Here is a 12,577-nt window from a genome sequence, read left to right as displayed (position 1 = left end):
TATTGAATTGATTGGAAACCCGCATAAGCGCGAACCATAACATAAACCTTACCTAAAATGGTTAAAATTGTTTATAATCCCTGCTAAACTTCAACTGAAATGGTTATGGAACTTTACATGAACGTTTAATGATAAAGTTTTAACCTTAAGTATAATAGTTTTTTGGAAGTGGACCTTACAAATAATGGGTTGTTAAGAACCATTACCATTCAAAATTCTTGTTTTCTCCATACATTTTCGGAAAGAAAACTATACTAAAACCTTTTAACTTATGGTTTGAGAACATTAATGGTAATGGTTATGGTAACCAGTAAGGTCCATGAATGGTTTTGTAACATCGATCAACTCTATGTGGAATATATCGCGAATTGGTTGCCTGTAAATTACTGATTACCAATTCACGATATATTTCACGTAAAGTTGAGTGATAATACAAAACCATTAATGGACCTTACTGACTACCATAACCATAACCATTAATGTTCTCAAACCATAAGTAAAAACGTTCTAATATAGTTCTCTTTCCGAAAATGTATGGAGAAAACAAGAATTTGGAATGGTAATGGTTCTTAACAACCCATTATTTGTAATGTCCGCTTCCAAAAAACCATAATACATAAGGTTAAAACTTTATCACACAAACGTTCATGTAAAGTTCCATAACCATTTCAGTTGAAGTTGAAGCAGGGATTATAAACAATTTATAACCATTATCGGTAAGGTCATGTGATGGTTCGCGTTTATGCGGGAATAGATTGGCAAATCAAAGTTGGTACTCGTGGAGAATAGAAGAACTATAAAAGTGATGATGGTTTCAAAATTTTCCACGGGGAAGTATACGAGTGCAATCTTAAAATGCTTTTATTTTGCAAATGGAGCATTTTATTTAAATCTGGTTGGTGCTATGTTAGTAGAAAACTTAAGGACTACTCAATAGACAAATAATATACAAAAATTCATTTCTTTTCAGATTTTTAGGTGTACACATAGATTTGAGCTTTTCTAGCAGCAACCAGATTTAAATAAAATGTTCCATTTGCAAAATAAAAGCATTTTAAGATTGCACTCGTATACTTCCCCGTGGAAAATTTTGAAACCATCATCACTTTTATAGTTCTTCTATTCTCCACGAGCGCCAACTTTGATTTGCCAATAGGCGAATCCAATTGGCAAATCAAAGTTGGCACTCGTGGAGAATAGATGAACTATGAAAGTGATGATGGTTTCAAAATTTTACACGGTGAGGTATACGAGTTCAATCTTAAAATGCCTTTATTTTGCAAATGGAGCATTTTATTTAAATCTGGTTAATGTTACGCTAGTAGAAAATTTAAGGACTATTTAATAGGCGAATCCAATAGAAACTAAGCGATTGATTCAGCCTCTGGCGGTGAATAGAGGAACCCTCAAAATAGTGATGAGGGTGGAAATTTTTACCGTGAAGCATAGGAAGGGGAACATATTTTCACCTTTCCTGATTAATTTATCCACCGCAGGTGCTTGAAATCATCATCCACGTGGAATATTTTGTTTTCTGTTTCTGGTTTGCAGTGATCCGGCTGGTGCTTCCATATATTTTTGAAGCGAAAAATTAAGATTCATAAAATTATCGCAGCGGTTATGATCTTCCGGATTTTTAATGTGTGGTTTTTTCAGCTATAAACCAGTTCAGATCTGTAGATAATCGAAAAATAAGACCACTCCTGATAGAAATTTGCAAGTTGTGCATTAAAATGTACATTATTTTGAGTTTTGAATATCGTCATTATGGTGTAAACAAATGGGTTGGATGACATTTCCTCTCAAAATCGGCTAGCGCACTCTACATTGATGGTGCACGAAAAGAGCCTATAGACACATAATATAGAAAAAATAATTTCTTTTCAGATTTTTAGGTGTAGACATAGATTTCAGCTTTTCTACAACTGTAGCAGCAACCAGAATTAAATAAAATGCTTCATTTGCAAAATAAAAGCATTTTAAGATTGCATTTGTATACTTCCCCGTGGAAAATTTTGAAACCATCATCACTTTCATAGTTCTTCTATTCTCCACGCGTGCCAACTTTGATTTGCCAATAGAGACTAAGCGATTGATTCAGCCTCTGGCGGTAAATAGAGGAACCCTCAAAATAGTGATGAGGGTGGAAATTTTTACCGTGAAGCATAGGAAGGGGAACATATTTTCACCTTTCCTGATTAATTTATCCACCGCAGGTGCTTGAAATCATCATCCACGTGGAATATTTTGTTTTCTGTTTCTGGTTTGCAGTGATCCGGCTGGTGCTTCCATATATTTTTGAAGCGAAACATTAAGATTTATTAAATTATCGCAGCGGTTATGACCTTCCGGATTTTTAATGTGTGGTTTTTTCAGCTATAAACCAGTTCAGATCTGTAGATAATCGAAAAATAAGACCACTCCTGATAGAAATTTGCAAGTTGTGCATTAAAATGTACATTATTTTGAGTTTTGAACATCGTCATTATGGTGTAAACAAATGGGTTGGATGACATTTTCTCTCAAAATCGGCTAGCGCACTCTACATTGATGGTGCACGAAAAGAGCCACCCCTCACCATCCCTCTCCAAAGGGGGAGTTTGGTAAAGAGAGATGAAAAAACCGATTTGTACCTTCCTTAAAAGTTGTTCTAGCTCGCTATTCTAATATCTATATGCAATCTTCACACTGCCGTACTCTAACGGAACTATCAACTCTATGCTTTCATCTACTCCATCTATCGTATAAAAATTACCACTACAGTCTGTTATTTGAAATTAGCATCTTCAACTATGTAAATCGTTGACTTCACGTAGAAGTAATACTAAAACATATAGTCAAAGTATTATTTTCTGATTTTCTACCAGGAAGTCAACCATTTATATGGCATAAAAGGGAAAATAATTTCATTTGATAAAAATAAGACAATTCAGTCACGCTATTTTTGCAGTTCACACTGGAATTGTGACGTTTCAGAGGTTGGTTTCAATAACATGGCGGCATGCCACCCAGCTGTATAAAAGCTACAAAGACTCCTCCTATTATGAGTAGTTTGCTATCAAGTAGCGACACTGGCTATTTTCTTTTTGCGTACACGGCGAATGAGAACGACCCAAATTTGAGTTTAGTTCACTCATAATCGCCAAAAGTGTAGGAACTTCAGCGATGAGTAAATTTGTCTCATAATTTCGTGTGGAAAACCTAAAAAATCTGCCAGAAAATGAGGAGATTGATGAAAATTTTATTCAGTCTCGGAGTAGTGCGAATAGACTGAGTGAATCCAATCTTTACTTTTCTCAAATTCGGGAGTTTTTCCCTGGAAAATCCTGGGAAAACATGAGGCAAATTTACTCATCGCTGAGTTCCTGCACTTTATTTCTTATTTCTGAGATAACTAAACTCAAATTTGGGTCGTTCTCATTCGCCGTGATAGATATCGGCGTCTGAGATGATTGAAAATAACTTAATTTTGGGTACTTTTTTCTAACCGTGTGGATACGTCAACGCTGATTTCTCGAGTATCACAACGTCATCAGCAATCGCCAGTAGTTAAAATTTGTTCTTAGTTAGTAATCTTGTAGAAATGTGGCTATATTATTTTTTACTACTGAGTCCGTTTTTTATCGGTTCTCAAGCACATTTACTCGAAGGACTATATTGTGGAAAAGAGAATTGTTATGATCTGCTTGGTGTAACGCGAGATACAACTAAGCAGGTTATTGGTCGTAATTATCGACAGCTAGCCAAAAAGTTTCATCCTGATTTGCACAAAGGTAAAAAGGCAAAGCAGGATGCCGAAGAGGTGTTCAAACGTATCGCAAGAGCATACGAAATTCTACGAGATGACGATAGTAGAACGGATTACAATTATATGCTGGACAATCCCGACGAATACTACTCGCATTTCTATCGATACTATCGACGCCGTACTAAAGTTGATGTGAGGCTAGTCGTATTAGCTACCATTAGCATTATCTCCATAGTGCAATACTTCTCGCGTAAACAACGATATGAAGAAGCTATCAAATACTTCATGACAGTCCCAAAATATCGAAACAAGGCACTGGAAATAATTAACCAAAATGGTTCAGTAACAAAAAAGGTAAATTATCTCCAAATATTTCAGTGATCTCCCGGCAGTGATATCAATCGCATTGAACTTACGATCGTGGCACATGAACAAAATGTCAAAACAAGAAGATAGGGATGTATACACTAATGTCGTTTTCGTTTTTGCGGTGTCTCTACACCGGTGCTACACTACCGTACACCGAAATATTTTAGGGTGTAGATATTGCGCGTTTCACACCAAATTGGACTAATTAGCGCGTTTTCACTCATTAAAAAGTGTGATAAAACTGCAAGTTTACGTCTAATCGTCTTTGTGTCTTGGGTGCACTTATTCCTTATAATGCAAGCAATAAGTGCTTCGAAGACATCAAAACGATTTGACGGAAACGTGCACTTTTATCACACTTTTTGCATTTTTGGGACAGTACAGTTTCAGATGCAATCAGCAATATAGGATGCACCTTTGTTTACAAATAAATGATGTAGAGCTGTCAAAGACTCGCTACACATGTATACACTACACCAGTGCTACACCGCAAAAACGAAAACGACATAACATTGTTTTTGTGTTCGGTAAATTTTACCGAAATCAGAACAGTTGAACGTTCGGTAAAACTTTGACCTCCATTTTAAAGTCCATTGAATTAAAAAATAGTTTCAAAACATGTTCAACCTTGTTTAAACGAACGCATAATTTACGTATGACTGCGAGATTATTATTGATGAACAATTTAATCAAAATTTCAAAAGGTTTAATTCGAATGTTTGAAACTAGACGACATTCGACACCCACCAGCAGTTGGTGACTGGGGTTTTTGTTAATTATTAAACAGGTTTGGGCCGAAGGGTATTCGATTTCTAAGAAACTTCACCCATAGGTAGAGTTCATGGATATATTAACAAAAGAAAATTTAAAAAAAAATGAGGGTTCCCCATTTTTCCGGAAACCTTAGTTAAAGTTTTCTGATTTTCTCGGACACCACCAACTTCAAAAAAATCACTCATTTGAACCAAGCATTGCACAGTCAAAGTCAATTAACAAAAATTACTTGTAATTGTGTCAGCTATTGATAAAAAATACGGTTGGAAACAAATTTCTCATGAAAGTTTTCAGCATTAAAGAAAATCCAAAAGAAAGGCTGTGGAAACTATCGTCTGTATCATGGATTTTTATCAAAAAAAAATCATGTTTGGAAATTTATAAACTTTTTTTCGGTGAACCTTTCAAGATGGTAAATAATACCGTTTATGAGATATACCCAAAAAACTGATGACCAGTCTAGCGCTCTTCTTTAAAAAAAATCAAATTGTTCTTTCTCCTCGCACACCGTCCGTACGCGTAGCAGCTTAAATACCTACCCACACGGATAGAAACCTTTTGGCAAATTTCTATAGAGCTTTTTGTAGTTAAATCGGCGCACACTACAGTACCATTTAAAGCGAACGAGTGCGAACAAGACGGAAACAGATTAGTGGGAAAATAAACCGTCCATTCATCCATGTGTGCTAGATAGAGAAAGATGATTAAACGCCAAAAAGGTCTATGGCTGATTATTCATAAGTGTCAAGTGTCAAATGAAATAGATAGATATGTGTTTAACATAGGCGTAGCCAGAGCGGGGCAGCAACACAAAGGCTTTCGGTAAAATGGCATTCGGCCAAATTTACCATAGTAATTTTTTTTCGCCCCTCCCTAGCTCGAAACCTGGCTGCGCCCTTGGTGTTTAAGATATTATACCTGATTTGAATAAAGAGAGTTGCTAAAGCTCGTTGAAGCATCAGTCAGCAATTGTTGGCTATAGGAATTCATCAAATATTGTGTTAAAAATCGGACGCAATTGTATTCACCTTGTTTATTCTGCAGGAATCCAAATTTATGTAAAATTATTACTCAAACATTTCAATCAATCACTTCCAAGACCTTTAACACTAAAACAAATGTTATACTTCCACAGGACTACTCATAGATTAGGTATACACTCAGAATAATTTTCACGTAAATGCTACGTGAAAACATACGTAGATTTTTTCCATCGTACTTTTCACATAAAAGCTACGTGATTCTTATGTAGGGGTCGAGGGGGGCGACACATCTAAATCTCAATTCTAGATGCTCAAAAAATCTCACACTAGCGAATCAATCTTCGAAAAATCATCTTTCATTTCTCGCATCTACTTGCATCGCGCTTCATCTTTTTGCAGGAAATCTTCAAAATCGACATAAATCTTCCTTCTATCTACTCAGCGTGCGTGCAGCTAGCCACAGCAAAACACAATCTTTTTTGCTTGGTAGATAGAGTCGTCCCCCTCGGTAGGGGTACTCATTTCACCGTCACAGGATTATCACATAGAAGTTACGTGATTTGGTCGGTGACATTCATTGGAGGATTCTAGTATCAATATTTTGACACTGTTTATACTAATATTTCCTTAATAGGGGAAATGTATGTAATGTCGGCCAAAGTGTCGCTAATTTGGGCCCATACAAAAATTCAGCCATCGACTAAATTTTCAATAGCAACCAAAAATATCCATTAGTACCGTCCCAATCAGGCATACCAAAAGTACCGCCTCATGACAGTATTCCAACGGCTGTCGCTTTCTTTTTCCTACGACAGCCTTGAGATTGAGCTATAAGCGACAGCCCACAGTGAGGCTGTTATACGACATGCAACGTTGCCGTCTTGTGCAGTACACGACAGCTCGTTCTTAGTCATGTATTTTGTTCATTTGGCTATGACAGCCTCGGATGGTCATTCGTAACGTTCCTCGTACATACAACAAGCAGTCCTTCAAACTGCCGATTCGTTGCTGCTGTCTTTGAAATTTTGTTTGTATGTCGTAAAACTGCTACTACACTACCAGTGTGGCGCCGGAGCTCGTTCGGTTGCTATCACGTTCGTACTGCCCATTGCAAAATTTTCATCCAATATTTTTTTAAAACGCACGGTCTCCGGCGAAAAATATAAGCCTACCCGACACCAACCTGACTTCTACCAAACCCCAACCCGATGTTGGCCCAACATTGACCCGACATAAACACATAATTGACCCGACATCGACCCGACATTTGGCCGACGTCGACCGTAAATTGACCTTACATTGATCCGACATCGGGCCGACATATCTGTTCGGGATCATTCTTATGGGTTTCTTCCATACTCTACTACCGTATATCAATTGTATATAATGTCTCGTGACAGCCTTTTCGTGACATCCACTTGGGTAAGCTGAGGGATGTCGTCGGTTTGTGAAGGCTGTTATGACGACAGAAACATTGAGAACCTGGTCATAAAGAAATGCATAAATACAGCCCATGCGGTTCACTACGTTCCAAGCACGATGATTTTAGCAAAGCGGGTATAGATGCGACTGTTCTAATACAGCTTTCATTCGTTGGTGCGTGCGCTGTTGCCAATACACTTCGAATTCAGATCTGAACGTACGGTAGCAAGCGGTAGTAAACCATACAAAGCAACAGTCAATTCAGGTATAAACCAACTGTCGCGAGGAGGCTGTACTTTTTGGAAGCCTGGTCCCAATGACGCGTTCATCTAGATACAATTGATAAATAGATTTTTAGCGATGGGCCCAATATTAGATCCATAAGCCAACATTAGAGCCATTTCCCCTATGTACAGGGTGCGTGACGAATTTTTGCAGTAAATTTCAAATAGTAATTTCTCATGCTTGTGCATCATGATTTAGATATATTTGGCAGCACTGGATAGCTTATACTGTTAGGTGTAAGATTTAAACAAACAATGTTGAGTAAACGTAAAGATGTCGAAACAAGAGAGCAATCTGTCAGCCGTTGTCGCTTTGTTGCGCGCCGGAGTATGCATGAAAGAAATAATTCGGTCGATAAATGTGTCTGAAAGAACAGTGTATAAAAAAAGGTTTGGGAAAGTGATAAGACGGAACACCTGCTCATACTGCTAATAAAGCACAGAAATGGCTTACGGAAAATATTTTGAAAATTTGGGAGGAAGAAATTTGGCCCCCAAGCAGTCCCGATATCAATCCGTTGGATTATTTTGTATAGGGCGTCGTCCAACGGGATACCAATAGAACCCCTCACACCACACTTAAGTCGCTAAAAGCTAAAATCAAGGCAGTGATGACATCTATGGATCGAAACATTTTAAAACGTGCATACTGCAGTTTCCGGAAGCGTCTAACTACAGTCGTCGAAAGGGAAGGCAATTTTTTTGAATAAATTTACTTACAACTTCCATATGTTGCGAAAGAAAATAAATCGCACAAAATTCATTGCAAGAATAACTAACTGGTGTATTTTTTCTCAAATATGCCATTTACTGCAAAAATTCATCACGCACCCTGTAGATACAATCTTTACTGTATTCATAGTAGTATAATTTAATAAGAATATTTTTTTTTTAAATTATTCAATTATTCTAAATACACCACATCAGATTTTTTTTAAATATTCGATACGCAGCACAAACAATCTGGACGATCATGGAGATGGGCCGAGATACTTTTTTTCTTAGAAGAAGAAACTGATGGACAGCTTGAAATCATTTTGTTGAGCACGATGAAACAGACAGTTTGTTTTTATTAAAGAGAATAAAATAATCCATAATGTTAAGGCCCAAACGCAATGCGGACGGAAGCGGAACGGAAACGGAAAGTTTGACAGTTGTCACAAATGACATCAAGAAGCCTAACCGATGTCGATTTGGTTTTAAATAGTTTTCAATCCGACAAGTAGGTTTACTTAGATCGGGCTTTTCCGCTGCCGCTGCCGTTCCGCTTCCGCTGTCATTGCGCTTGGGTCTTTAGGATTAGGCTGATGCAAAATTTGAAATTTTCGCTCCACGGTGTTCAAACGGTTTCAAATCGGGTCCTGATTAGCCTCCGAAAGTTTAAACTCATTTGATTAGAAACTGACTTGGCACAAACCATTTCAAGTTTATATGGAAATTACTATGGGAAAACAAAACCTTTTGTTCATTGCCTTTTAGCCTTATTACATATTGTACTGTTAACAAATTCTATTGCTATGGGAATTTATGGGAATTTTTATCAGCTACAACTCGGTTTTCAGCCAAACATCAAATTAAATAGTTATTAATTGTTTAAGAGATTGATAATCTTATGAGAAGATTAAGCAACTGTATTGTGGGCAACACTGTATTCTATTCTACGCGCCATAAACACCAATGTTGCCTGCTGAACAGTTGATTGAGCATAATCATAAGACATCAGTGACTTGAATCATTAATAACTTTTGTTCCTTACATTTGATCGAAAAATGGTCTACAACAAAGTAGTAGCTGAGAAAATTTTCAGCTCAGCTATTATTTTCTAAAGTAGAGTGAACTGGTGAATTTTGAGATAGATATGAACCGAAATTATGGTTTCTTCATAGTAATTCCCATATAAACTTCAAATGGTTTGTGCCAAGTCAGTTTCTCACTAAATGAGTTCAAATTTTGGGAGGCTAATCAGGGCCCAATTTGGAACCGTTTGAGCACTGTGGAGCGAAAATTTCATATTTTGCATCAGTCTAACTTACATCTTGTGTGAGAGTGTATGTAGATTTCATTGTTTATGTAGGTGTGTTTAAAAGAAACTTCCTGTGAAATTCATAAGACATCACATACATTCTATATGAGTCACGTAAAACTGAGAGGAGAGAAAAAATTGAGAGCTTAGGTATATTTCACGTAGCTTATTCTGAGTATAGCGTACTACAACCACAAACGAAGTGACAGACGGAGCGGCTCGAAAACTTTGGTGACTAACCTGCTATTTCAATTTTTCAGTGTACCACATGGCAACACCACTACTACTAGATCGTACCACATGACAACACTACAACTGGATTCTACTAGCATTTTCACCAAATGTATTAGAATGTTTTGGTTCTATCTCTTTCACTCTACTCACTGATACACTCTTTGCACACTGTCAAAGAATCATTGTACACAAAATCAACTTTGTTCAAATCAAAACAAAAAAACTAACCCATCTGGTGGATGATGGCATAAGCTTCCAAGAAAATTTTATTACAGTGAACCACATTATTTTAATTGATTTCTTCGCCAGTTAGTCGTCTGTCACTTCGTTTGTGGTTCAAGCATATCAACCGGTCAGCACTCGTGTTTATTTCAGTTACCGTGGGGACATAATTTGTGATTAGCCCCGGTCCCTTTCAAATTGTATCATTATCATGTATGGTCCTTATATTTGAAATGACGTTTCCAGAACAACATGTGAAAAGGGCATACAAGCTTTTTGTAAACAAACCTTTGTAGGCCCTTTTCTCGCCACCCATATGACACCAACGCAAACCTTTAACATCACCGGGAAGGGGGCACTTTCCCCTTCCCGATGATATTGCTGGTTTGCGTGGGCGACCCTCGGTTGGTGAGAAAAGGGCCTACAAAGGTTTGTTTACAAAAAGCTTGTATGCCCTTTTCACATGTTGTTCTGGGTTTCACATTCATCTAGTGATGGCCGATTTTCATTCGAATAATCGATTAACGAACCGAAAAGTGAAATATTTGTAAACGGTTATATTATCATGCCGATATAAGCATTAACTTCTCCAGAGGATCATCACCCATCGTTTCAAACATGTGCTGCACTCTAATTGGTGGAAAAATGACAGCACAACGAACAAAAAAAATCGATTAGTTCGACAGTGAGCATGCACAAGGGCGTATAAGCGATGATCGATTCTCTCTTTGCATTGCTACAGCTAAGCGAAACAATTTTCTAGAATTTTTTCAATGCAGAGTTGTAACAGGTTGTATTGGCTATCAAAAGCAACAGTAAACGCACCGATAAACGTTAATTCTAGCGAGTTATTAAGAAAAGACCAATTCCACGCCAAATCGGTCAGTCACCAAACTTGACTATCTTCGATCTGGATGATACATGGCACATATTTTCAGTATGATAGACCAAGTATTTTCCGCAGGAGAGGAGACCCTTTTGACTCAAGGGTAATTTTTAAAAAGGGCCTATGTGTTTTTGCACACATACTTTAAAAAAAAGGAAGTTCGAAAACAGTTGGTTGTAGAAAAAAATTTACTAAGAAGGAGTTGTAGGAAACTAATAAGGCTTTATAAAAAAATATACATGGAATTTTTTTCGTTTTTTTACAAAAAAAAAATTAAAATAAACCTCAAAATTCAAATAACAAAAAAAAACGTATTTTTGATTTTTTTAATATTTTTTTAATAAAAACTTGAATAGAAAGCAGAAGTTTTGAAAACAACTCCAGGATGGACAAACTTTTAATAAAAAAGTTTTTCTAAGAGCAACTTTTAAATTCACATAACAAAAAAAAAACGTATTTTTGATTTTTTTTTATATTTTTTTAATAAAAACTTGAATAGAAAGCAGAAGTTTTGAAAACAACTCCAGGATGGACAAACTTTTAATAAAAAAGTTTTTCTAAGAGCAACTTTTAAGGCATTTTTTAAACTTTCATTATTTACGGCAAAATGCTCAGTTTGATGTCAGTATATAATTATAAAAATCATTTCAAACGATAATGCTCATATCGATAAACTTCCTATATGTAACAGTTTTCGAGATATTTCAAATTTACTTTCATCATAATAAATTTTTTGTAGAAAATATGCCCTTTTCATAAGTTATACGTGATCGTCCATCAAATATGATAAGTTTTGCAAGATATGCATGTACTTACCTTCAACTTACCCTTGCACCAATAGACTATTGGAAAATTGGTTTTAAACTTATAAGATAAATAAGATAAATAAATGAAATACCCATGCGTTTTTATTTGCATCTTAAATTTATTACTTTCGATCGTCTTTAATAATAATAATTTGTACATAAACCTTTTCGTTGGATATATTTTTATTTGATGAACTTTTGATTGGCATGTTTTTATATGTTATGAATGGTGCGTTCTTCGTCATTCGAAAATAGTTTCGCTGATATTTTATTTTTGGAAATCGGAACAATACAGTGATATTTTCTTGTACCTGGGATCGTTTTGGCCTTTTCAAAAATGCTTTTCCATTCTGCAGCCCCCTGTTCCTATTCCTTTTGTGACACAAAACAAAATGACATTTTTGTTAAATAATCATTACTCTTCTGGTTAGCCCATGCATATAACTCTGCTGCACTTGTGATTGGATGTTCGTGTTCTACAGCCACACTTGCGTTCCCTGCCATTCGTTTTAATGTGCCACCAATCGCGTCACATGGTCCCTTGCCATGCGAAGTTGCAAAAAGTGCCATTCAACATCAATATTGTACTTCGTTTTATATTTACAAAGACTTGCAAAATTTTTGCAATTGTTATACTGGGATGCAGCTCCATCAGACATAAACATCGCTTTTTTTACTTGTATTTTTGTTTGCAAAAAGGTCAGTAATTTTGAAATAAATACTTGCACCGCAATTGTATCGTGTTTTAAAACTTCAGAGATTACGATCAAACTTAAATTTTTAATTATACCTGATTTTGAATAATAAATGCAAAAAGGATGAATAG

General features: G+C 36.2%; 1 protein-coding gene across 1 annotated transcript in view; it reads left to right on the top strand.

Annotated features, from left to right (window-relative positions):
• The first annotated feature begins 3,501 nt into the window (after positions 1–3,501).
• The window catches only part of LOC135704710 (dnaJ homolog subfamily C member 25 homolog), a 46,791-nt gene continuing 37,715 nt past the window's right edge, over positions 3,502–12,577 (top strand). The window contains exon 1 of the mRNA XM_065226193.1: positions 3,502–4,102. Within this exon, the coding sequence (XP_065082265.1) occupies positions 3,584–4,102 (519 nt within the window). The 5' untranslated portion in view covers positions 3,502–3,583. The remainder of the gene's footprint in view (positions 4,103–12,577) is intronic.

The sequence above is a fragment of the Ochlerotatus camptorhynchus genome, unplaced genomic scaffold (assembly GCF_037179485.1).
Source record: "Ochlerotatus camptorhynchus isolate MF236.1 unplaced genomic scaffold, CSIRO-AGI_Acam_v1.1 ptg000246l, whole genome shotgun sequence".
NCBI classification, from domain to species: Eukaryota; Metazoa; Arthropoda; class Insecta; order Diptera; family Culicidae; genus Ochlerotatus; species Ochlerotatus camptorhynchus.
This window is presented reverse-complemented; position numbering and strand designations above follow the sequence as displayed.